Source organism: Schistocerca piceifrons, chromosome 2 (assembly GCF_021461385.2).
Source record: "Schistocerca piceifrons isolate TAMUIC-IGC-003096 chromosome 2, iqSchPice1.1, whole genome shotgun sequence".
In the NCBI taxonomy this organism is placed as follows: domain Eukaryota; kingdom Metazoa; phylum Arthropoda; class Insecta; order Orthoptera; family Acrididae; genus Schistocerca; species Schistocerca piceifrons.
The window spans coordinates 967,213,465-967,239,844 of record NC_060139.1 but is presented as its reverse complement, the minus strand read 5'-3'; the positions used below and the strand labels follow the sequence as shown (position 1 = coordinate 967,239,844).

The 26,380-nt window shown below is 39.7% G+C and overlaps 1 protein-coding gene across 7 annotated transcripts in view; it reads right to left on the bottom strand.

Moving 5' to 3' along the window:
* LOC124774883 (phosphatidylinositol 3,4,5-trisphosphate 3-phosphatase and dual-specificity protein phosphatase PTEN) overlaps positions 1-26,380 on the bottom strand; it is a 232,102-nt gene that overhangs the window by 128,735 nt on the left and 76,987 nt on the right. Inside the window, exon 10 of one of the 7 annotated variants that reach the window (XM_047249532.1) lies at positions 7,423-8,157. The exons of the other annotated variants lie outside the window; for them this stretch is intronic. Within the exon in view, the coding sequence (XP_047105488.1) occupies positions 8,072-8,157 (86 nt within the window). The 3' untranslated portion in view covers positions 7,423-8,071. Of the gene's footprint in view, positions 1-7,422; positions 8,158-26,380 lie in introns of those variants that run through there. 7 annotated transcript variants of the gene reach the window in all.

The following is a 26,380-nucleotide window of genomic DNA, read 5'->3' as shown; positions in this document are numbered from 1 at the left end:
AATTGCATTCAAAAATCAGTGAGGGAAATAAAATTTGAAAATACTGTAATGTCTATTACAGAATTATTTTTTATAAGCAAGAATTGTTGGAAAGTGAATAATTCTTGACCTGCAATGTCTTTTTCAGAGATATCCTGCCTGTGATGGAAAGATGACACACTTTGCATCAGGTCATACATTAATTTGCCACTTTCTTGCAGCTCAGTACTCATGCCAAAAGTTCGTCTCTAAATGCTTTACTTTTAATATCCAAAAATTGCACAAAGGTAGACATTTGTCCTCCATCAACAGTGTCAAAATTCATCAAATGCTAAGGCATAGCAAGCCACCTTCTGCACAAATTTGAACAAACTACTTTTATTGTCAGTTGCTAAAATATTGGTTCTTGAACTGCTTCTTGCTGACAATGGAATACCTCGAATTGAGGCAAAAACACTCTTTTTTCTCTTCAAAAAGTGTTGCGGCCACTTCCAACATACTCACTCCCCCCCCCCCTCCCCACACACACACACACACACACACACACACACACACACACACACACACACACACACACAAATGCTCATTTGGAAGAATTATCTTGCCCATTCATAGAGTGATTTAGTAAGATGGTGCTTTTTCTGTAAGAAGCCAGATATGCTTGGAGTTTTTCTTGATAACTTCAGTACCCAGAGGAAAGTTTTTGTGGAACTGCTGATGAGTTGTTTCGTAGGTCTATCAGTCAGTGTAAAACAAAACTGTTCAGTTCAATCAGTCAAAAACTTGGTATTTTCACTATCAACTTTAGGCTTTTTAAGATCCATATCAATGAAAGGGAACGTTACAAGACTCAATAATAACAAAAAAAATTAACAACAGCTCTGAATAAGATTGCAGCAACTACTGATGAAGGGACAATAAAATTTGTACTTTTTATTTAGATTTGTTCTTTATGAAAATACTGCCACCCAGCATAAAGTGCATCTTGAAGCTTCGGAAAGGAGATGCTTTCATGTCAAAGTTTATGTCAACGCTTCACAAAGGGGCCACTTCCACATCGCAGGTCACTGTCGCTGTATATACCCGCCCAAAATATAAAATTGTTATTTCACATCCAAGTTTCATAAAGTGGCATTAAGCTTGCACTTGAGTTACAAGCACAAAAATCTTGTTAAAATGGATATGTCTATTCCGATTAAAAGATTCTTCATATGTTGCCAGAGTAAAAGACTGTCTTTACAAAATTTCCTATTTCATGAAAGAAAATTCTTATGCTGGCTTTGGGTGTACAGAGCTTTCATGCGGACCAACATAACATGCTGTGATGGCCAACCAGCTCGCTCCCTTCCATCCCCACTCCCCAGCGCACTCTCCTGTGCTACACAGCATAGCAATTATGTATTTAATCTACCTACTAACCATTAAGAACTCTAATCAAATTACTTGTAAATACTATAAAAATGGTAAGGGTGGCACTGAAACATGTTATCTGCAGAAAAATATTTTTTAAAAGACTGACTTGAGTAATACACACTTTCAAAAAATTTTTGGCGTTCTAGTTTTTGCTCTTCCATGGTCCAGATCTCTATCACAATCCACCAGTTGCTGACCATAGGTCTAAGGATATGAATGAGAAGCAATAGTTGAGAAACAAACAAACAAGACAAGACTGCAGCCTATCTGCCATGTTATTCAATCTGTACACTGGGCAAGTAGTAAAGGAAACCTGGGAGATGTTTGGGAAGTGAATTATATTGGATGTAGTTGTTTAAAGGCCACTTCTTTTTGATTTCCTTCAATAGCTCTAAAACCACAGCTTTTAGTGAAAATGTTTCCCAGTACAAAATTAAGCTATACTAAATTCCTACAAATAGGGGCCTTGTTTATTTTTTTTCTCTGAGACTAATAGTTTCCATGTTGCAGGGGATGCAAAACTCACACATGATTAAAAACAGCAATTACTATTAAAGGGAGTGGCCTAAGAACAAATATTAAATTGTGTACCACATCTACATGCATTAGAGTCATACTATGAAATAAATTGTGTTCTGGCATTGTAAAAGGGTGGTGGAGGTGGCAGTGAAGCATAGAAGCGCGAGGGGAAAGAAGGTCACAACAGGTGGTTGTCATCTCCAATTCCCTCCTTTACAGATCTGCAAACTGAAGAGCGAGCAGGTGCTTCTCCACTATCTAGACCATTACATCATAAGAAGCAACTACAGCATGTTTCACAAAGTATACCAACCCTTGGCAGCAGCAACACACTGGGGACACAGTGCACAGACATACTGGGGGAAGGAGGTGAGGATAGAGCAGGTGTTAGCTTTCCACAAGCTGCATTAACACTACAGGGAAAACAGATGTGTGTTACTAATAACACTAACACAAGAAACATCTATGGATAAAAACTACATAAATCTGTGCACACTATTGTTTGAATCTTGGTTGTGAAAAATTCTTTTACAGCCAATATTTGATCGGCAAGGGAAGGAGAGATGGTGAGGTGAAGTTCACGATCACCAGACTTCACACTAATGTCTGGTCTAAATCCCAAACCTCTCTGCATTTTCTAATACAGTGCAGTGAGGGCACGTGACACTGCATGCATGCGCATGCACACACGCGCGCGCGCACACACACACACACACACACACACACACACACACACACACACACACACACACACACACAGCTGTGCTGTTTTTCTGGGAAAGACGATCTTTCCCACTTCAAGTGCCGCTCACATTTCAGTTTACAGACAGACTATACTTCCCCAGAATTTCCTGTTTAGGTCTCTTATGTGAATAGATAACAAGACTTCACTGAGCTCATGTTTATGTCATGAAGTTATTTTCAGTTTATTAAGTGAGCTTCAATTTAAAATATCTTCCCATGAACAATGGCTGAGAAGTGCATAATTTGTAAGTGTTATGTCGGCGACCTTTTTAGTGTTGGAGGAAGAGGATTTGATTGCTAAATGTGGCACCTTGCTGCTGCACGTCATTGACAGTGTACTGTAAAGCCGTGTGATTGTATTGTAATCACTCAGTGGTAAACTAATGACTGACCAGAAAGTCACTGAACTTCCCTCACTATTAATTGTGCTACTGGTAAACTGCATAAATCTCTTCCATTCAGGAATTGCTACCACTTTTAGAATGGACTGCAATGAGTGGAACCACTTACAACACATCCACTGTACATCTTGAAAGGTGGATGTGAATGTGTTTCTGATGGCAGTGGACTCAAGTCTAGAACAGTAATCTGCATTGTTTGATGTATGTTGAAATATCTGAAGTTTTCCATAATACTTAGGAGTCCTACCAGTGTTCAGAGGGAGATCATTTAAGTCTTGGAGTCTCTTCAAATGTTGGGTGATGCTGTAAAAAGTGTTTCAGCCAGAGAGATAATGGAAACAATAAAACTGATGTTGTTGACAACATGTTACACTTGGGACAGGCTCTTCAGTTTGGTAGATAGTTGAGAGCTCAAGCTGTTGCTCATAACATAATAGTTCACTTGACAAATGCAAAGAAGTAGCCATTTAATACACTGAAATAACTCCACTATATAAGCACTAGATCACTGAAGTCAGTTTGTCAACTCTCATAACAGAACTAGACAGAAAATGTTGGAGAGGTACAGACGCCTGTAAAATTAAAAGCAAGGAGTGTTCAAAGACACCTTTCCTGAAAAAATGCTACAGCTGCCATACAGGAAGACTAAGAATCAATTTCTCCTCTAGCAGTGTAGAGCAGCGTGCACAAATCTTTGTAGTTTCTGTCCATATGTGTTTCTTTCATTGGTATTATTAGCAACTCATACCTGTATTCCATTAAGTGTTAATGCACTCTGTGACAAAGAAACAACCTCCCTAGGCATGTCTACACACTGCATCACCAGTGATTCATAAGGCATGCTGCAGAAGACAAGTGTAACGAAACACGAATAGGACCTTTTTAGTAGGAAATTTAATATAAATTAATTTTGTACTGGGAAACATTTTTGCTAGAAGCCACAGTTTTCAAGTTGTTCAATGAAAACATAAAAACAGTTACCTTTACATGTCCCCCAACTCCCACGCTTACAACATACCACCAATGGGTATTTTGCTTACACTGTTCATGACACACTCTCGTACCATTGCACAAAAATTTGTGACTACATGAAATTTTTCCCGTATTCTACCTTTTTTGGTCTTCTGTTAACAGGCTATATCAGCAAAGACTAAATCTGATTATTACAAACATTAGAGTTTAGCAGAAGTTACATCCCCAAGCCCAAATCAAACCTTGTGAGTGGGTAAAGGAGTAATTTGTCACCTTTTTTGAACCACACAACAATTTTCAATTTTCAGCGTGATATCAACTGTCAATCTGTACGAAGCTATTCCTTATTGAATCCTTGATAGGGGCACAAAGTATATATTGAAATTATTTTGAATTCTAGTACTGTGGTATTAACTTAGCAGATCATCCAAAATTCACTCCTGTCATTAAGCACATATATTTCCACGTGCAAAGTGGGCAGAACAGGTTTTCTGTAAACTCATCCATGTGCTGGTATCATCTGTTTATTATTCATCTTGATGCCTAGAACTCCACATATGAAGCCTCATCCAATTTGTGCCAATTGGGTTCACTACTGGTCCAAGTATGTCATTTTTGCTTGTCTGGAATTGCATAATACGAGTCATCACAAGAGTAAGGGTTCAACTGTTTGCTGTGAACCAGTGGTAAGATCGTTACAATAATCGTCGAGCTATATCTTGTATCGGTGTGTCTGGGATGGAATGAAAGAAGTTAAATCCCAATTAACATCCCATTAATGGCGTCATTTCAAGCACTGCACATTTGGATTGAGGAAGGAAATTTGCCACACCGAAATCTGCTGCGACCTTTCAAAGGAATCATTCCCGCATTCATCTTAACCGATTTCTTAAAGTCGTTAACAACCTAAGTATGGGAGGCATCATGAGTATTTGAACCACTATTCTCCCAAATGAGTTCTGTGGTTTGGATGAGTTTGGGCCCTTTATGAGTATACTTTAGTTTTCAGCAAACATTACAGTTCTTGAAGATCATCTGATGTTCTAGTTAAATCTTTTGTATACATTAAAAACTACAGTAAGCCAAGACACCATATTTAAGCCCCTCTAAATTTTATCTTATTCCTGTTACGTTATCTGCTAATGTGACCCATTTTCCACTCTTGAGATAAAGGCATGGAAAATGCCTTTAATGACATGTCATTCTGGTTCCTCCTCTAACAACAACAACTTTCCATACTGTTGTTATTTGATCCTGAGTTATTTACTGTTTAGTTTCTGTCTTAGAATTTTATAATCTCCACAAAGACCTTGACAAGATCACAGAAAATACTAACAAATTCATTTTTCTTGATTATTTCTACTAGAACTGAACTTGCGAAATCATTTACCGCTTTCCCAGTAAAGAAGCCATTACGGAAGCCACGTCAAGCTTCTGTTAAAAGATTTTTCTCAAAAAAGTGGTTATAAATACTGTTGAATTGTATCTTCTCAAAAATGTTTGCTACGTGGAAAGGGGGCACATGGCTCTATATTAGAGATCACTTGCATATCTAGTTTAATAGTATAATTTGTATAAGGTCTGCCTGGCCTTGACTGACTGGTAATGTCAAATGATGCCATTTCATCGACTGATGTGTGTCTGGGGACATGTGAAAAACCTCAGTCTCGTTCCCTGCAGCCCATGTGCCCACAATTTGTGAAACTGCAACCTTTCAAAGGGCAAAATTGTTCGACCCAAATTTGGAAATTCCAATGCTATAGTTTCAATTGTGAATTGCCAGTCTTCATGAATCTTTTTGTACAAGGCTTTGACCAAATCCTCTGAGAGCGATGATGGCTGGCCTGATCGCAGTCCATCTTTGACATTTTCCCCGTCTTCCCTTGACAGCTCTCACTCACTTATGCACATTGCTGTCACTCATAGCATTTGGGCTATACACCTCACTTATCTATCAAAGAATATCTGCTACTGCAAATCATTGACTGTATTTCACAGCCAGCAGCTGCTCTATTGTTTTAAACATTTTGAACTAACACTGTAAACAGCACAGTGGGACAATAACAATGCAAATGGTGTCACTTGGTGATTCAGGTATGCCAGGAGGTGATGCACATATGCGTTTCAAAGTTTGTGTGACATTTCGTTAGCTGCAGTGATTCGGACCTTACTTTCCAAATATCCCTCATACGTGGATCTTCTGTACACTTTTCCTCATTGTTCATCCTGTTAATCCCCCCTGAATAGCAGAACTGAGTCACCATTTGTTATTCTGTGAAATTTTACCTCTCTCTCATCAGCTACCTCTGATTCATGGCAATGATTTATTGCTGACATTGGACCATCATGGTTGATCAACCTGTTTATTACAGGATTCACCAATTTCATGAATGACAGTTGAATTTAGAAATAAATTAGCAATCTCTTTTGCACTATGTTCTTACAATCCTGCTGGGAATGTTATAAACCAAAGGAAGAATCAGTAACTCTAGATGCCCTTCGTCAAAACTATCAGAGGTAGAAAATTAATATTTGTATCTCCACACACAATTGTAAAATTCTTGTTGGAGTATTCTATATTGCCAGAAATGCGATATTGTAAGATTCCATTTCTATTTTTGGAGTACAGAACTCAAAGACCTGTACAATGCAGTGCTCATTCACATCTATTGCCAAGACTATAAATCCATTGTTTGTTAACATATTCCACATTTTGTCTCTGGAAAGTTAAATAATCATAGTATGTATTATCAGTTACTTCACAGGGGCCATGTATGTCCAAAATGACAAATGAAAGTGTTTAATATTTTTACACAGTTTACTGTGGCTGAATGTATAATAGGAAGCTCCACAATTAATGGATGAGAGTGGCTGAAGCAAGAAGCACTGAATTAACTGTTGTTCAGATCTCCATGGAGGTCCCTTACACTATCTACCGCTGATCTCTCTACAGCACACTAAACAACTATAATGTTTATTATTGTGATTGTTATGCTAAGTTTAACATAGACAACAGGTCTAAGAGGACATACTCCTGTCAAAATGAAGCAGCTAAAGAATGATGGAAAGTCAACTAAAACCATACAAACCTACTACCGACACCCCACACACAACCTGTTAATTGTAAATCAGTTATCTTGGCAATGCAGGACTGCAGACGTACATATGTACATGGAAGTCTTCAAGATCATACACCATTTTTCCCTATCATTTCGATTTTTCATTTTTAAAGAAATAAAAAGAAAGTAACAGTGGCATAGAAAGGACCGAAGTACATTCCTAGTTCAAAGACCTAGGCATCAAAATGAAAATGCAACATATACTTCACTGTTCATTTCATTTTATTTACTCATGACAAAAACTGATTTATGTTGTTCATTTACAAGATTAAGGGTGTCTTTTAGACAATTAGGTCAACAGTAAACTGCGATAATGACAAATGCAAAAATATGACTGAAATAATAGCAAGAAACCTTGCATTTATTCTGTGAACTACATGAAACATAGCCACAACACAAATGCTTTTCCATTTACACGACATGTCAACTTATTTGTATTGCACTAAACACTGCCTCACATCATCTAATAATAGAAACATCCAGAATATTTTAAAATACAAGCAGAAATTTTTGAACAAAACTTCCATAATTTTGTGCCACATCATACATTCAAAGATCACTTCAGAAAATGAAAATGTATCTTTATTTCTTAGTTGAGCTAAAACAGCACAGTGCTACAGGAGTGAAAATTTGAATGTGGATTTGTATGACTCATTGAAATAAGAGAAATATTAACAATGTTTCCTCACAGTTGTCTTGCATAATGTTGATGAACAGTTATGAAAAACAGATATAAATAATTCTGCACCAGGCAACAAAAATTCAGGTAAATATCGAAAATACTTTTTATCTTCTATACACCTTTCTTCAAGGTTTTGTACACTTGTAAAATGGTTCTATAAAATGGACACACTGTTTGTTCACTGTTCTCCCATCTTCAGATTACTGTAAGCAAGTTAACCCATTACAGCCCTTATTGGGCCTTCAGGACTCAAATAGTTCATTTACATGCCTGTATTCCGAATCAGAAAGTAAACGATACCTGCCAACCCTTCGCTCAGCGGAATCCACTGTGTAGGCATGTGAGGAAAAAAAGCTGCATGAGAATTTTTTGAATTGTACATGAAATCAGAGAGCAAAGCAAACACCAAAAAATTTAAATTCATCATAATACACATTACATACACATTGAAATGATGCTGGCAAATTAACACACATTCTAACATTTTATTAGCAATCATCTCATGATTGTGTAGCAGAGAGGACTGGTTATCTAGCATGAAGGTAAACTTGTGAGGAACAAATTATGAACTACAAATTAGGTAAGTTTTCCACAAACAGGACCTGTCAAAACAGTGCAGTCTACTGGTGTCTGTGTGTTCAAATATATAAAGAAAATGAAATCAACTTACACGCAGCAAATAACAGTGCTAATGTGTATCCTATAACTGTAATGTTTTAATAATGAAAAAGCTCACCAGGACACTTTCAATCAGACATCTAGTAAAGAAATTATCTTGACAGCAATGTACTGAGGGCATTCAAATGCATAATTATCTGTTATGTCAAAAACGCCAAGAGAAGTGTCAGATTATTGAAAGAAAGGACCACTAATAATATATCTATACTGTGAGATGGCACAAAAAGAAGTCCGAGGCATGGGGTCAAATCATTATTTACAAATGCCTTCTCAACTGTAGCAATTGTAAACACCTAAAATATTAGTATTCTTGTTCGTGATACTGATGTTTAAGTAGCTGACTGTCATCTTCAGTACACGTTTTTATTTGCCTTTGCTTTAAGTCTCTTATGTCAACTCATGTGGTTGTCTGCTAACTACTCATTTGACACAGTTTGTGTTGTGCTCAGTGCAGATTTTTGAATTACATTTTCTTGTATCATCTTATCGCTCCAGCCCCTTTCCCTCCATCTCCCTCTCCCACCCCCTACTTCTTGGCATTAAAAAAATGCCATTTCCAAAAAATCAATACTCAGTAGGTATTTCATGAAATTTGTCACAAGGCTTAAAGCAGTTTTCAAGGGCAGGTGAAACGAATGAAAATGGGATGAAAGAGAAAAGTGTGAAAATGTGGAGGGAAAGGGATAAAAAGCAAGTACAAGAGTTAATTGGTGGTGTTACAGTGAGGCAGGAAGCAGGAAATAACCACTGAAAAGTGTTCTATCAATATTGTTTGTACAATTATCTGAGAAGAAGTACTGCAAGTGTAAGAGTCACTTTGCTCCCTTTGGGGTACCGGTCAAAACCCCTGACATCCAGACTGCTCTGCATGGCAGCTTTGTTACATAGCTAGTATCAACTTGGGTTCCATGGCATGTATGAGTGGATTTGCACACTTGAGCAGTGGGGAGGCAGGTGGGGGAGATGAGATAAACAGGGGGTAGATAGGAGGCAGCCAAGGCGAGAGAGGGCAAAAGGGATGGGGTCACAAGGGGGGTTTACTGGGGGCACCGGAGGTAATTGTAGGTGAGTCGCCACATGCTGAGGGGGTACAGGGTAGAGTCACAGTGCTGCCTGGGGGCAGACGTAGGGGGCCACCAGGGGCAGAGGTAGGGAATTGCTAGGGGCAGAGGCGTAGCAGTAGCCCCCCCCCCCCCCGACACACACCTTGGTCAGAGAGGATAGCAGGGGCAGGGGCGCTGTTGCCTGTGGCAGAGGGTGTAGCATGCGGGGACTGGCCATGAGCAGAGGGGGTGGTGGGGCACGGCCACCAGGAGCAGAGGGGGTGGTGGGGCACGGCCACCAGGAGCAGAGGGGGTGGTGCTGTGCAGAATGGCCTTGTCCTCTATGAATGTGATACTGTGTTGCTGCAATGGATCAAAATTTCACACATTGGTTTCCATCCATCGATCAAAATTTCACACATTGGTTTCCATCCATCATTTTGCTCCTGGAACCCTCTTAAATCTCCAATGTTTTTCGGTACACAAGAGAAAAATAAAATACAGTCTGAAACCCATGCCTGAAACCATCATGTACTGAGGCAACAGAGCATCGCATTCATAAGAGAGAATTTCTACGCAGCAGCTAGTTCCATTTTCTCCACTGACAATCATAGCAAGCAGTCATGATCTGTGAATAACAATCACAACTGTGATATTGTCTGCCTACAGTCCATCAGTGTACAAAGTCATGTTTGCTGCTGAAGAGGTGGCCTAGAAGCAAGCACCAGTTCCCACACCTTTGACATTCCGTAGTGTTGTTGAATGACACTTCCCGACATGGGTTCCTATCCTCGATTTGCTTCTCAAGACGCCCTCTAAAACCCTTCGAAGTTTTCCTCAACATATCTGGGACACCCTGTGTAACAGTTCGAAGTGTCTTGGTTTCATCTGAGACACTAATTGTTAAAGATTTATATAAAAAGAAAAGTTGGGAGCAAGGGCCAATTATCTTCCTATCACCAATTTAAAGAGAAAATCAGACACAAGGTAAAACAGATAATACTAATGACATTTATCTTAGAATCAGCTAAAACCAGAGGCACACACATTTTTTGGGCAAAAGTTGTATTCTATCAGTAATGAAGCCACACCCAACAAAACTGCAGCACTATGGAAATGGTTACACGTGTTTTCATAAAAAAAGAAGACTAAAGTCATTTTGTTAATGAGCACTTGTGATAGCAGGCAATAGTGAAGAGACAAATGCCATTAAAAAGGTGTGATTACATCACAAAAAACACACCAAGAATGCACAATACACAACGTGCTGTCAGCACGTAACAGCAGGTCATCCTAAAAAGATGCAACCTCTAAACTAAAGTAGGCTTAGAAATAGAACTGAGACCCACAGAAAATGACAAATAACAATGACAGAAAGACACTGTCTTTCTGCATAACGAGTGTCCAGACACACTGCGGTACAGTAACACTTTCACCTTACAATCTTGCAGAGAAGTTCAGATAACACTAAACTTCATATAATCAATAGTATAGTTCACCATGTTTCAAATATTTCAATTTTCCAAGATTGTACTTTTATCTGTCTTTAATTATGATGTTGTAAGTCGCATTTTTCACATGCACATTGGGGAGGTGGATCTTCACGCCATATTATGTAAACATTGCCATCCTCTGCCCACTTTAAAGATAATGTACCCAGCTTGTATAATAGTATGTCCCACTACCTATTCCCATGACATACCACAGATCACATGGTGCAAACTGTGATGCCTTTATGTATCACTTATGTTCATGTCAGTGACTGTTTAGACACAGAGTAGCAAAGTTTAAAACCTTTGATTTGGTCATCTATTTTTCCACAACCTATCAACTAAGTCATGCTAATGGCCAGTAAATAATCAAATGTTCTCACTTTTATTTTTGACAAAATTCGTTTATATAACCTAAGATACATGTTTTGATGACGACTTGGGTTATACTCAAGTCTTATGACTTATAATATGTAAGAGAACAAATCATGCAGCCCATACATTGATTTTACTGTCAGCCTTGCATTTTCCTAATACTTTTATTGTGCTTTAATCTTTTGCAGTTTTAACACTTGATAATGGCATAAGGCCTGAATCTAGATTTTGAAATAGAACCTATTCTACAGACAAATAGCGGTTATATTTTTCTCAAAATAAAACAAATTGGAATCATTTCAAAAATTAAGTTGTGAATCTCTCGAAGGACATAGTGTCCCAAAGTACTGTAGGTCTTCTTGAGATCATAAGACACACAATTAGGTGTTGCCTCTGCAAGCAAGCCTATCCCAAAAATGTGACAGCAGGGAAACAATGACAAGTCCTTACATTTCAACACAGAGATTAATTCAAAGCCTGAGGGAATTGAAACCTAGTTAAAACACAAATCCTGCACAAATGTGCTGTTAGTCACAACTTTTTATAAACTTCCCATTTTAGAATGTGTGTTATCAGCTTTTACTTCTCTCTCTCTCTCTCTCTCTCTCTCTCTCTCTCTCTCTCTCTCTCCCTCTCCCTCCCCCCCCCCCCCTTTCTTAAGAACAAGTGTGTGTTTATCACAAAGCTGTTTATCACACATGAATACTGTTCAAACAATATGTGAACTTCCTTTTACACATGGTAATGAAGCACCCAGACACCTGCCATTAGGAGCATTGTACCAGTTCCAGCCTCCCACACAACCAAATTGTTTTATCATTGTCAACATCTTTTTTGGTACTGTCATTATTTACATGAAAAACAGTTTTTTTTTTCAGTGTCTGATTTACAAGGGCAACAATGTAATGTGAAATTTTATGATAGATTGGACCAAAAACATTTACAGAATTATTTCAACTTCAATTACAATGCTCTAGGTAGCACACACTGTCACAAATTGTTCTTGAGTGAGAAAAGTGGTCAATCGATCAATTTATGGTGACCCTTGATACTGGAGATCTTAAAACCTTTATTGCTTGTGCACACACTCTTTTCCACTTTTCTGTCGCATGTCACAAACTCAGTGAAACACCTAGAGATCCCATGGTAGTGTCAAGAATCAAATACAGTTGTATGGGAAACTGTAAACTGTCAATAGCGTAAAAGGTGGCCAAATGACTACACCGTACCACATACAAATCTGTCAGACATTGCTGAAAGAAGATTCTACAATATATTAGTACAACCAATCAGTAATGGAGAGCAAAAACACACACTGTGCAACAGGTAACACAGGTTCAAATTTCTGGAGTTAGTGTAATAGCACAGCAGTTTATACACGATGCCCTACTAGAGCTACAGTGGATGGCATCATCCACCTCTAACGGGTGTACAAAAACCTCTACCCATAGAAATCCCACTCACCACCAATAGTACCTACCACTTCCATAGCCGTTATCTTTCCACACTAAAAAATTTCTCCTACTCAGTCGAAGCACCCATGTAGAGCACATTTGCAGTAACAAACAATCACTTGCCCAGAATGGTTTAAGTCTTACTGCAGTCTTCACAGGCAGACACTACATTATAAACCCAGTCCCCAAACATTTCCTATACCGTATCTCCATGCCCCAACTCTCCAACCAGCTGCAAAGGCACACTCCCTCACTACCCAATAATTTCACAGACTGGAACAACTTAAACACATTATTTGATTACTCTTCATTGTGCCCTCAAAAGAGGAACATACTTCTAACATCTCCCAAAGTTGTATTCTGAAATGAATAAGTATTAAGCACACAATCCCCTTCCTGTTATTTTTATGAGGTTCAATTTATCAATGAGAGTATATTTCTTTCATGTGATCCTCAAACACCTACTAGATGTGCAAAATGTGAAAAAATCAAACTTAACGAAAAGTGAGTAATAAATACTTTAAAGGAAAATGCTGTTTGTTTCTTTGTTACATTTTATATTCTTTTACCACCACAAAATGTAGAAGGATGAGTCTTACTCAGTTTTAATTTATGCAAGTAACTCTGACAGACTTGCTTTTAATATTTTTCACAGTCTTCGAAACTGGTCATTGAGCCAACTCTTCTACAGCCAGATTCACTCACTCTCATCCACATAAGATATTCTTCATACTGCACAACCTCTTGTACATTCCGAGTTTTATGTGTGAGGGAACAATGTAAGGTCATGTGGCAGGAAAGCCCTAGCACTAATACCTGCCAAATAATCAATGCAGCTTGAAATTATGTATAAAGTAGAGTTAAAATTAGGAAAACGTGTGTCAATGAGCATAAAGAAATTAATTTAATTGGGTCGATAAAAAAATCTTCTCACTAAGCGGCAGCAGAACACACACATAAAAGAAGATGATCATTAGTCAAGCTTTCGGAGCCAGTGGCTCCTCCTTTCGGCTGAAGGGTTGAAGGGGAAGTAAAAGAGGTGAAGGAAAAGGACTGGAAAGGTCTAGGAAAAGGGGTACATTTCAGGAAAGTCACCCAGAACTGTGGGTCAGGTGAGACTTACCGCACCGGATGAGAAGGTGACTGATTGTTGGGAACTGTAGTGGATGAGATTTGAAAACCTGAGAGCTTAAAGATGGAAGATAGGATAACTACTCTTTTCATCACTTGGTTTTAGTTTTCTACATCTTTCATTGTCTTACCTGTCTATTTTTCACTGTCCCCCTCTCACCCCTGTTACATACAATGCACTTAGCTTCTCACTCTGATTAACTGATGTACGATGTTTACACAGTAATCTCTGTCTTGCAATTACCTTGTCTTCCACCTCACGCTCTCAAATTTCATCCAATGCAGTCTCCTATAATCAACTTTTCCTTCTAATCCCATACATTAAGTCTCCCATGACCCACAGCTCTGGGTGACTCTCCCGAAATCTATGCCTTTTCCTAGACCTCTCCAGTCCTTTTCCTTCACCCCTCTTCCATCCCCTTCAACCTTTCTGCTTGAAGAAGAAGCCACTGGCTCCAAAAGCTTGCCTAATTATAACCTTTTTTTATGTTTATGTTCTGCCGACACTTGACAAGTAGATTTTTTTATCTATACAACTAAATTATTTGGTCAAAAGTTGATCGTTTTCATGTGCATAAAGTAATATTTTTTTCAAATTCTCAGCAACTCTGAATGTAGTCTACATGATAACAGTGATCTGCGGTTTTGCTCCTGTTAGCATTTCACATAAAGTGAAGAGCCCTGAAATTCTGTTTTCATTTACAGTCTACAAGAGGAAGCCAAAGTTAAAATTATCACCTCAAAAATAAAGTTACTTAATTTTTTGATTGTTTGCCAGTACATGTCTGCAGTCCTCATAGGCAGTGAAATCCTGATCACATAATACCGTAGCACCCCACAAAAGGAGCCAAAACAAAGTGATGTAGCTCATTGCTAAATTGGAACACTATGTGGTAGTTCATTTTCAGCATTTGTACGGGAACACTGCTCCAACAATTCATGTGCACTTGTAGGAAATGTAAGGCAACAATGAACCATCATATGACAGTGGTCAAACTAGTCTAAATGACTAAGAATGAAGTGGCAGAATAACTGCGAAGAAATAGGAATCTCAAGAAAAGAGACGGCTCTGGTGATTGGAGCAAGGCATACCACAACCAAGTCCATAGAGAGAAAAATGAACATGAACATGAAAAAGTCACTCTCCAGTGGATTTTGCAACTGCTCACACCCATTCAAAATGCCCCTGAACAAATGCAGCAGTGGAAATATCGCAGTTGTGTCAGATCAATACAGATGTCTTCTTCAGCCACCTAATCACCAAGGATGAGCACCAAGCATATCACTACGATCCTGAGGCAATGGAGCAAAGCAAGCAGTGGAAGCATGTCTATGCACCACCACCAAAAAAGGTGGAGACCAAACTATCACCTGGCAGATGATGCCGATTGGTTATTGGGAGTGTCCCGGTATAGTGCTAACAGATATCCTCTTAAGGAGCAAACCATCATAGGAGCATACTAATGAAACTCCTTGTTTAGGGGGAGCTGCCAAAACAACAGTTGCAGGATACAGCATAAGGTTGTGGTTTTGTTCCATGACAAAACCCCAGCTCATTCTATACAGGACACAGTTACATATGCTGCTTCCTTGAGCTATCAAATTTTATGTCTCCCCCTTACCATGGCACTCAGTGACTTCTCCCTCTTTCTTCAAATGAATAAAGCACTGAGTGTCAGGCATTTCCAGAACGAAACCAAGGTGATTTTCGTAGTGGAACATATCATGACCAGCCAAAGTACTTACTTCTATAACCAAAGCCTCGTTCAGGTCATCCATTGTTCAGAAAAATGTGTTGCACTGGAGGGAAGATACTTAGAGAACTAACACAGTCACCAAGTCATGGCTGTAGCTTGATTTCTTCAAGGTTGTAATAACGATTTTATGAATACCCTTCATATAGCATGAAATTTGCAGAAAGATGCCGTAAGTACATATACTGCCACACAAAGAAAAGTATACCCAATTAGAGGTTTTCAATTCACTCAAGATTTACTGCTGTAACAGTATACAACGAGTACATGAAATGATTACATTTACAGATCAATAGCACGAGCAGTTCTGAGGTATCACGTATCGACCGATGATGAAACACCCATATTAGTACATTGGGTAGCCTCCATGGGCAGCAACGCAGATGCTGAAACTCAGGCATCTTATCAATCGTGCAGATTGTGAATACTGTTCTGGGATATGTTATTCCACTGCTCGAACTGTTCATGTATTCTGCAAGAATTGTTGGTTGACAAGTCACACAAGCCACTTCTTGTTCCAGGCGAATACAGAGATTCGTTCCAGCCAGAGAAGCTGCTGCATGATTTGCAGAGCGTGTTGAGTTTCAAAGGACAGTGTGTGGGTGAGCATTATCCTGTTTGGAACAACACACACCTTCCCATTGCAAGAACAATACAAGAGCAAGTCTAACAACATTCTGCATGTACCAAGCACTGGTTAGTGTATCTTCCAGAAACACCAAAGGTGAACAAAAGTTGTAGCTTATCACACCAAAGACTATAAAGCCAGGCGTGGAACCAATGCGTCTTGGACAAATGCGCTCTACAAGTCAGCACCCACCAGGTCTATGTCGTACATGCAATCAACAATCATTTGCGTGCAGGCAGAATTTGATTTCATCACTGAAGAGCATGGTGCACCACTCCATCTTCCAAACGAACCTCTGAAAACACCAGTTGAGCCCTGCATGTTGCTGCTGTGGCACAAGTGGAAGATGGGCTACACGTGTGCATGCCCATAGTCCCACTGGTGATAACTGGTTCACAACAGTTCATCTTAACACCTTTGGGCTCACAAACCCTCTTATCTGTGTTGTGGTAGTTGTACAATCTGCCACTGCTGTCCTTACAATATGACAATCCCGGCAGGCATCCGGGCTTTGTGGACATCCAGAACCTCATCTATGGATGTGAGAATGTTCATGTGACCTCTGATACTGGCATTGTTGCACAAATGATGCAGCATGTCCAACTTGTGTGGCAATTCTCCAAAAGGACCATCCTGCCACTCTGAAGGCCACAGTTCCACCCCTTTGAAGCTCGCTACATTGGTTCTACGAAGCATGAGTGTATCTCTATGGCATGGTTGCCTGCTTGCTTCACACATTTTCACCACACTGAGCCTTCTGGCTGCAAGCATTCCCTACTACTAAAGGGTAGGGTAGACAAAGATGGCACTGTGGCAGCTGTGCCACTATGCTATCTGTCAGCAGGAGACGTTTGCACAATTATCAGTACATCTATCATCCTGCTGGCATATGCCATCCTTCGGGTCAAAATCGGCAGTGGCTTTTCAGGTGTACTAGTTTTTCTTTCTTCTTTTTCCTTCCTGTTGTTGTTGTGGTCTTCAGTCCAGAGACTGGTTTGATGCAGCTCTCCATGCTACTCTATCCTGTGCAAGCTTCTTCATCTCCCAGTACCTACTGCAACCTACATCCTTCTGAATTTGTTTAGCATATTCATCTCTTGGTCTCCCTCTACGATTTTTACCCTCCACACTGCCCTCCAATACAAAATTGGTGACCCCCTGATGCCTCAGAATGTGTCCTACCAACCAATCCCTTCTTCTAGTCAAGTTGTGCCACAAATTTCTCTTCTCTCCAATTCTATTCAATACCTCTTCATTAGTTATGTGGTCTACCCATGTAATCTTCAGCATTCTTCTGTAGCACCATATTTTGAAAGCTTCTATTCTCTTCTTGTCTAAACTATTTATCGTCCATGTTTCACTTCCATACATAGCTACACTCCATGCAAATACTTTTAGAAACAACTTCCTGACATTTAAATCTATACTCGATGTTAACAAATTTCTCTTCTTCAGAAATACTTTCCTTGCCATTGCCAGTCTACATTTTATATCTCCTCTATTTCGACCATCAGTTATTTTGCTCTCCAAACAGCAAAATTCATTTACAATGTTAAGTGTCTCATTTCCTAATCTAATTCCCTCAGCATAACCTGATTTAATTTGACTACATTCCATTAGCCTCATTTTGCTTTTGTTGATGTTTATCTTATATCCTCCTTTCAAGACACTGTCTATTCTGTTCAACTGCTCTTCCAGGTCCTTTGCTGTCTCTGACCAATGTATATTTGCACTTATCATTCAAAGACATCTTCCTCTCATTAGTTTCCATTGCTACAATAGTTGGCCTTGGTTGTTGCAGTCATAATAAAGTATTACTCTTAGTCACATTTAGTTTGTACTACTAACTGAAAAGATGGGGATAGGTTAAGTTTTTCATAACCTATTACATAAAGCCTGTGGTATGTAACGTGGAGTAAACAAAATTTTGTTTGTAAAGAAAACACCTGCGTACCTGCGTACCTGCTAAAATTGAGCTTGCTTACTTTGATAGCTATAGTACTCTAAAGCTCACGTATCAATGTTGAAGAATGCTGAATTTACTCTTGGAAGACCAACATGTAATAAACAAAGCACCAAATTTCTGATACATATTTCAATGGTTGATTGACTATTTTATTAGAAATTTTATATGGTAAAATAATGCTGGCTGGGATTTTCTGCAAATTATTCATGACATTCAGTTAGAGGACTTGCATTTTTAAGAAACTGGTCCTACCAGCATTACTACTTCACTTCTTACTTGAGAGATATGAAGCACAATGTCATGTTACATATGTCAGCTTTTAAGAGGGATGACGTCATTGGGGCGGGGGAGTGGCAGAGGGAGAGGGAGTGGCAGAGGGAGTGGCAGAGGCAGAGGGAGTGGCAGAGGCAGAGGGAGTGGCAGAGGCAGAGGGAGTGGCAGAGGCAGAGGGAGTGGCAGAGGCAGAGGGAGTGGCAGAGGCAGAGGGAGTGGCAGAGGCAGAGGGAGTGGCAGAGGCAGAGGGAGTGGCAGAGGGAGAGGCAGAGGCAGAGGGAGAGGTGTTTCACAAGATTCAATCTATTCAACCTTATGGGCTAACTTCAAAATTTGAGAAGACACAGTCAATTCAGTTTTGTACTTTTTCTATAATCACCAACAAATTTGTCAACAGGTAGAAAAGAGAAGAGCTATTTCTGCAAACTGACAGAAATTTGAACTAGAAATAAATTTAACTTTATTCCCTAAAACAATTAAATTCAGTTTGTTTTTCTACAAAACCAAATTTACATTCTGCAGAAGCAACTGAACAAATGATCATACCTTGTCACACTTACTTTCGTTTCTGCATCAAGTTAAGCTTAGTAATGACTAGCAGATTTGCAGATACAGAAATCAATAAATAACACATTTTGCATACTGTCATTCAAATATTAATCATCAATTTACACTTGGGAAAAGCAGTCTTTGCGTAAATGAAATTAATTACAATTTTGTGAGGAATTTCTTGCATATACCGGGTGATCAAAAAGTCAGTATAAAATTGAAAACTGAATAAATCACGGAATAATGTAGATAGGGAGGTACAAATTGACACACATGCTTGGAATGACATGGGGTTTTATTAGAACCAAAAAAATACAAAAGTTCAAAAAATGTCCGACAGATGGTGCTTCATCTGATCAGAATAGCAATAATTAGCATAACAAAGTAAGACAAAGCAAAGATGATGATGTTTACAGGAAATTATCAATATGTCCACCATCATTCCTCAACAATAGCTGTAGTCGAGGAATAATGTTGTGAACAGCACTGTAAAGCATGTCAGGAGTTATGGTGAGGCACTGGTGTCGGATGTTGTCTTTCAGCATCCCTAGAGATGTCGGTCGATCAAGATCCACTTGTGACTTCAGGTAACCCCAAAGCCAATAATCGCACGGACTGAGGTCTGGGGACCTGGGAGGCCAAGCATGACGAAAGTGGCGGCCGAGCACACGATCATCACCAAATGACGGGCGCAAGAGATCTTTCATGCGTCCAGCAATATGAGGTGATTCTAATAAAACCCCTTGTCATTCCAAGCATGTGTGTCAATTTTTACCTCTCTATCTACATTATTCTGTAGTTTACTAAGTTTTCAAATTTATACTGACTTTTTGATCACCCGGTATACCATATTTATCCAACAATAAGACACAGGTTGCCTTACAGTCATAGATTAAACTGCTGTTCCCGAGATCAATGTTTTTACATTGTACAACAGCCTAATTCAAGGGTCATGTTACATTTACATACAAAGCTTGGCAACTCAAGCTGAACACAGAGGGGGAGACAGTGGTACCAGCTTGGGCAAGAACTAGGACAGAGAGAGAGAGAGAGAGAGAGAGAGAGAGAGAGAGAGAGAGAGAGAGAGAGAGAGAGAAGGGCAGCAAGTTCCGTTATGCTGCCAACAACAGGAATGCATACCATGTACCATGGCTTTTTACAAACATCTACCATGCTTAAACTGTGTTTTGCCTGAATCCAGTTGTTGGAATTGAACACAATTATACTGTAAGTTTCTACTGGAGACAAATTAATACTAAAAAAATTCACCATCATGTAGAACACCTAAAAACTGGGGCAGCAAAGGATGTCTGAGCTTCAACAAAGGCGCTAAAGTTGCCGCTATTCCACAATGCCACTGATTTTCAGGGCTGCCAACAGTGTTGACTTGAAGTGGTAAATTTTTGCCAATTCAGCTCTAAGGAGCCAGAGGACAACATCTTGTTGTCATTCAGTTTGCTTGTATTGTCAAGGCTGTAAGATCTGTAAATTGTAGCAATTGATAATGCAAGCAAATTAAAGCCATGACTGTTGAGAAATGTGAATCTGTGAGTACACAGTTCACAATTGGTTTATGCAGCCAATATGACACTAGTTTTAAGTTAATAACAATTCATGAAGGAAACACTACAGGAAGAAAATCTGGTATCACAGAAGTGAATGTTCATAGATGGTGCCAGCTGAATAAATTAAAGACTACCCATTCTGTATGCCAAACTTTCATGGGACTGAGGCAGGAAAAGTTGCATGAATTGGTGCTTTAGGTTGCTCAGCACGTGTGAGAAATGCAATGAAGACTTCTCAGTTACTAAAGAAATTATCCAAATAAAAATGCTGGAGATAAATAGGAATCTTCCAACTGCATATGTCGCTGAATTCAATGCAAGTACTGGCTGGTGCATGATGATCATGACGACGATGATGATGATATGATGGCAGGGTTTACTTCATGATGCATGACAATGATAGCTCAGTGACTTCCACAGCACTTCATGAAAAACAACTTACATATCATCATTATGTAATCAACTTTAGAAAACTGCATGACTATTTGCTGGCCATATGGGCAACACCAATTAAATGCCTGTTTATTCTGATATGCCATGAACTGTTACTGTCAACATAAAGAGCATTAAAAGTGTTCTTATAAAAAATTATGGAAATGAAAAAGCCAGAATAACAGTAATGTTGGGGGCACTTGAAGATGGACAGAAGCTCCTCCCATATGTGATTCCACTCAGGTAAAATATAACAAAAGGAAAACTGCCTGCATGGCTCACCCTTATGTTCCACGAAAAGGGATGGATGACAAATGACCCGACATTAGATTGTTTGACAACCACACTTTATGAAGAACACAGACCAGGTAGCAAACAATTCCTGGTGGCATGACCTCACAACTTCAAGAAATGGATGTTGTTGTTAACAGACCTTTTAAGGCTCACCTCGAGCAGTTTTCCAGTGAGTAGCTTCAAGGTGACCATGCCCTCACTTTGGAGGGTGGGGTGGGGTGGGGTTTAAAGAAATCCTCAATATTTATGGTGGCTCAGTGGATACGTATTTCCTGGAGCAGAATCCAGGATTTCAATTGAATCTATCCTGAAAGTATTTAAAGGACCCGTCTTGTCCCACACTGGCGTTCTCTGCCAGTAGTTCCGCAGCACGGTGCCACTGTCAGCTGCTGAAGATGATGGGTGTGCTTCACACATCCACAGTGTACGAGCAACCAAGATTTATTCATTTTCTATGGAACAAGGGACAAATGCCCACTGAAAACCACTGTGAAATGTTGCAGTGAACGTATGGAGAAAAATGTCTCACTTTGACAAGTTTGACGTGTTGGTGTTGTGAGTTGGCAAAATGTGTGAAGACTTGTGCGAAAATGGGAGTTCAGGAAGGCCACGGGGTTCAGTGACTGATGACAACTTATCTTGCGTGTATGCAATGGCGAAAACTGATCTGCGTGTGCACCTCAAGGACATTTCCTAGGGTCTCGGCATTTCATATGGTAGTGACTATGTCACTGTTCATGGGCCCTTAGGATACTGGATGGTTTCAAATCAGTGGATGCCAAAGCTGTTGGCAGATATGATGATAGGCAAACAAATTACTGCTTCGCTCAATCATCTGCAACGGTATTCCGAGGAGGGTGACAATTTCCTGACTGCATTGTTACTGGTGGTGAAATGTGGGTACTGCATTTTACGCCAGAATTAAAGCAACAGTCCTACGATGGTTCCACAGTCAGCTGAACGAATTCTGCCACATGTCCATACAAAATTTAGTGCTGCGAGATGACAAATAGCTGAACTGGTGTGGGTACTGTGGAAAAAGAGTGTTAGGTATCTAGATTAGTATGTATATCGGTAATTACCTGTATGTACCTTATATAGGCTAATAAAAATAGGGAAAAGATTTTCTGATTCATCATCATCATAAGTAGTGGTACCACAAACTAGTCACTCAACTACTTACTCACACGGAAACTACATGACAATCAGATTTCTGTCATTTTTATATTTATGGTAAACTAAGCACAGAACTCAGAATCAATTTGCCAAAACTGTTAGATGCAGCCCTCAAAAATTCTTGAGAAAAATCAACACTGAAGTTTCCTAGATGTCTACAATACCCAATATAAGGTCTTTTTTTCGATGGGGCACATGGCCCTGTAGTGGAATGACCTCTACTAAGTTCCCACACGTGGTAAATTTTAAACAAAGTTGCACGTTCCATGAGTTCTTCCATGAAGAATAAAATACATAAATATGAAAAATTTTAATTTTTTGTGTGTATGATTTTCTTTGATTTAAGCAATCCTTGTGGTTCATGGTGTGGGTTCCTGTAGTCATGTCCTAGTTCATGAACCACGGGCAACGTATGAGTGGCCAAGTAAGTGGTCCCGACAGTCGGGATACCAGTTACTTTGGAATAAGGCTGGGTATCTCAGACATATTCTGAGTCGTGGTCACCTTTGTGCTCATACGGCAAAGACTACCAAATCCACTGGTTAGTCCCTCAGCCGTTAGGGGTAAAACCCAATGGGACTCGGGCAAGTATGGCTAGCAACCGGCTTCCCTGGTACTTTAAATATGATGCTGGCAACAATCAGAGCAAAATGCCTCGGACCTTTGGAGGTGACGGAGTCCCACCTCTGACAAACCAGGGATTCCTAAGATACGACTTGGCAAACAAATGGTAATGAGATGGGGAGCTATTAATGTCAATGGGGGCTACTCTGAGAAGAAGGTAGAGCTGGCAGAGGCTGCAAGTAAGATTGGGCTGGACGTTTTAGCTGTTAGTGACATTCGGGTAAGGGGTGAGAAAGAAGAGGAAGTGGGAGAATACAAGGTCTACCTGTCAGGAGTCAGAGCAGGAATAGCACAATGGGGTATAGGGCTTTACATCAGGAAAGAAATGGAACCCGGCGCAGCTGCAATAAGGTATGTAAACGAACGACTGATATGGATAGATTTGACAGTGTCTAGCAAGAAAATTAGGATTGTGTCAGTATATTCGCATTGTGAAGGGACAGCTCAACATAAGATGGATAGTTTTTTATGACGCACTCAGTGATATAGTTGTTAGAGTAAAGGACAAGGACAGTGTTCTGCTCATGGGCGATTTTAATGCCAGGATTGGAAATCGAACAGAAGGGTATGAAAAGGTTATGGGTAAATTTGGAGAGGATATGGAGGCCAACAGGAACGGGAAACAACTCTTGGATTTCTGTGCCAGTATGGGCTTAGTAATCACAAACTCCTTTTTTAAACATAAGAACATTCACCGGTATACTTGGGAAGGCAGGGGAACCAGATCTGTCATTGACTATATAATAACAGATCAGGAATTCAGGAAGGCTGTGAGGGACACACGTGTATTCAGGGAATTCTTTGATGACACTGATCATTATTTAATCTGCAGTGAAATTGGGATTTGAGGCCGAAAGTGCAGGAGGTCAGGTCCATATGTAGGAGGATAAGAGTGGAGAAACTTCAGGATAAGGAAATCAGGCACAAGTACATAACAGCGATCTCAGAAAGGTACCAGTTAGTTGAATGCAGTCAATTACAGTCATTGGAAAAGGAATGGACAAGATACAGGGACACAGTACTAGAAGTGGCTAAAGAATGTCTTGGAACAGTAGTGTGTAAAAGTAGGATGAAGCAAACAGCTTGGTGGAATGACACAGTCAAGGCAGCCTGTAAAAGGAAAAAGAAGGCGTATCAAAAATGGCTACATACTAGAACTCAGGTAGACAGAGAAAGTTACGTTGAAGAAAGAAACAAAGCCAAACAGATAATTGCAGCATCCAAGAAGAAATCTTGGGAAGACTTTGGAAACAGGTTGGAGACTATGGGTCAAGCTGCTGGAAAACCATTCTGGAGTGTAATTAGCAGTATTCGAAAGGGAGGTAAGAAGGAAATGACAAGTATTTTGGACAGGTCAGGGAAACTGCTGGTGAATCTTGTGGAGTTGCTCAATGTAGGTGAAAATACGATTAGTAATGTTTCAGATTTCGAGGTAGAATGGGATAAGAATGATGATGGAAATAGGATCACATTTGAGGAAGTGGAGAAAATGGTCAATAGATTGCAGTGCAATAAAGCAGTTGGGGTAGATGAAATTAAGTCGGAAATCATCAAATACAGTGAAATGTCAGGTCTTAAATGGCTACACAGGATAATTGAAATGGCCTGGGAGTCGGGAAAGGTTCCATCAGACTGGACAAAAGCAGTAATCACACCAATCTTTAAACATGGAAACAGAAAAGATTGTAACAACTACAGAGGTATCTCTTTAATCAGCGTTGTGGGTAAAATCTTCTCAGATATTGTTGAAAGGAAAGTGCGAGTATTAGTTGAGGACCAATTGGATGAAAATCAGTGTGGGTTTAGGCCTCTTAGAGGTTGTCAGGACCAGATCTTTAGCTTACGGCAAATAATGGGGAAGTGTTATGAGTGGAACAGGGAATTTTATCTATGCTTTATAGATCTAGAAAAGGCATATGACCGGGTTCCTAGGAGGAAGTTATTGTCTGTTCTAGGAGATTATGGAATAGGAGGCAAACTTTTGCAAGCAATTAAAGGTCTTTACATGGATAGTCATGCAGCAGTTAGAGTTGACAGTAAATTGAGTTCATGGTTCAGAGTAGTTTCAGGGCTAAGACAAGGCTGCAGCCTGTCTCCACTGTTGTTCATATTATTTATGGATCATATGTTGAAAACAAGAGACTGGTTGGGTGAGATTAAGATATGTGAACACAAAATAAGCAGTCTTGCATATGCAGATGACCTAGTTGTGATGGCAGATTCGATTGAAAGTTTGCAAAGTAATATTTCAGAGATGGATCAGAAATGTAAGGACTATGGTTTGAAGATTAGCATCTCCAAAATGAAAGTAATGTCAGTGGGAAAGAGAGATGAGCGGATTGAGTGCCAAATAGGAGGGACAAAGTTAGAACAGGTGGACGGTTTCAAGTACTTAGGATGCATATTCTCACAGGATGGCAACATAGTGAAAGAACTGGAAGCGAGGTGTAGCAAAGCTAATGCAGTGAGCGCTCAGCAACGATCTACTCTCTTCTGCAAGAAGGAAGTCAGTACCAAGACTAAGTTCTCTGTGCACCGTTCAATCTTTCGACCAACTTTGTTGTATGGGAGCGAAAGATGGGTGGATTCAGATCACCTTATCAACAAGGTTGAGGTTACAGATATGAAAGTAGCTAGGATGATTGCAGGTACTAGTAGAAGGGAACAATGGCAGGGGAGTGTCCACAATGAGGAAATCAAAGAAAAACTGGGAATGAACTCTATAGATGTAGCAGTCAGGGACGAAAAGGCTTAGGTGGTGGGGTCATGTTACACGCTTGGGAGAAGCAAGGTTACCCAAGAGACTCATGGGTTCAGCAGTAGAGGGTAGGAGGAGTCGGGACAGACCAAGGAGAAGGTACCTGCATTCGGTTGAGAATGATTTTGAAGTAATAGGTTTAACATCAGAAGAGGCACCAATGTTAGCACTGAATAGGGGATCATGGAGAAATTTTATAAGGGGGCTATGCTCCAGACTAAACGCTGAAAGGCATAATCAGTCTTAAATGATGATGATGATGATTATGATGATGATGATGATGATGATAAGCAATCCTTATTAATAATCTCCAGTAAAACTTCAGTAATCAAGAATTTGCAATGAAAAAAGATTTTAACAC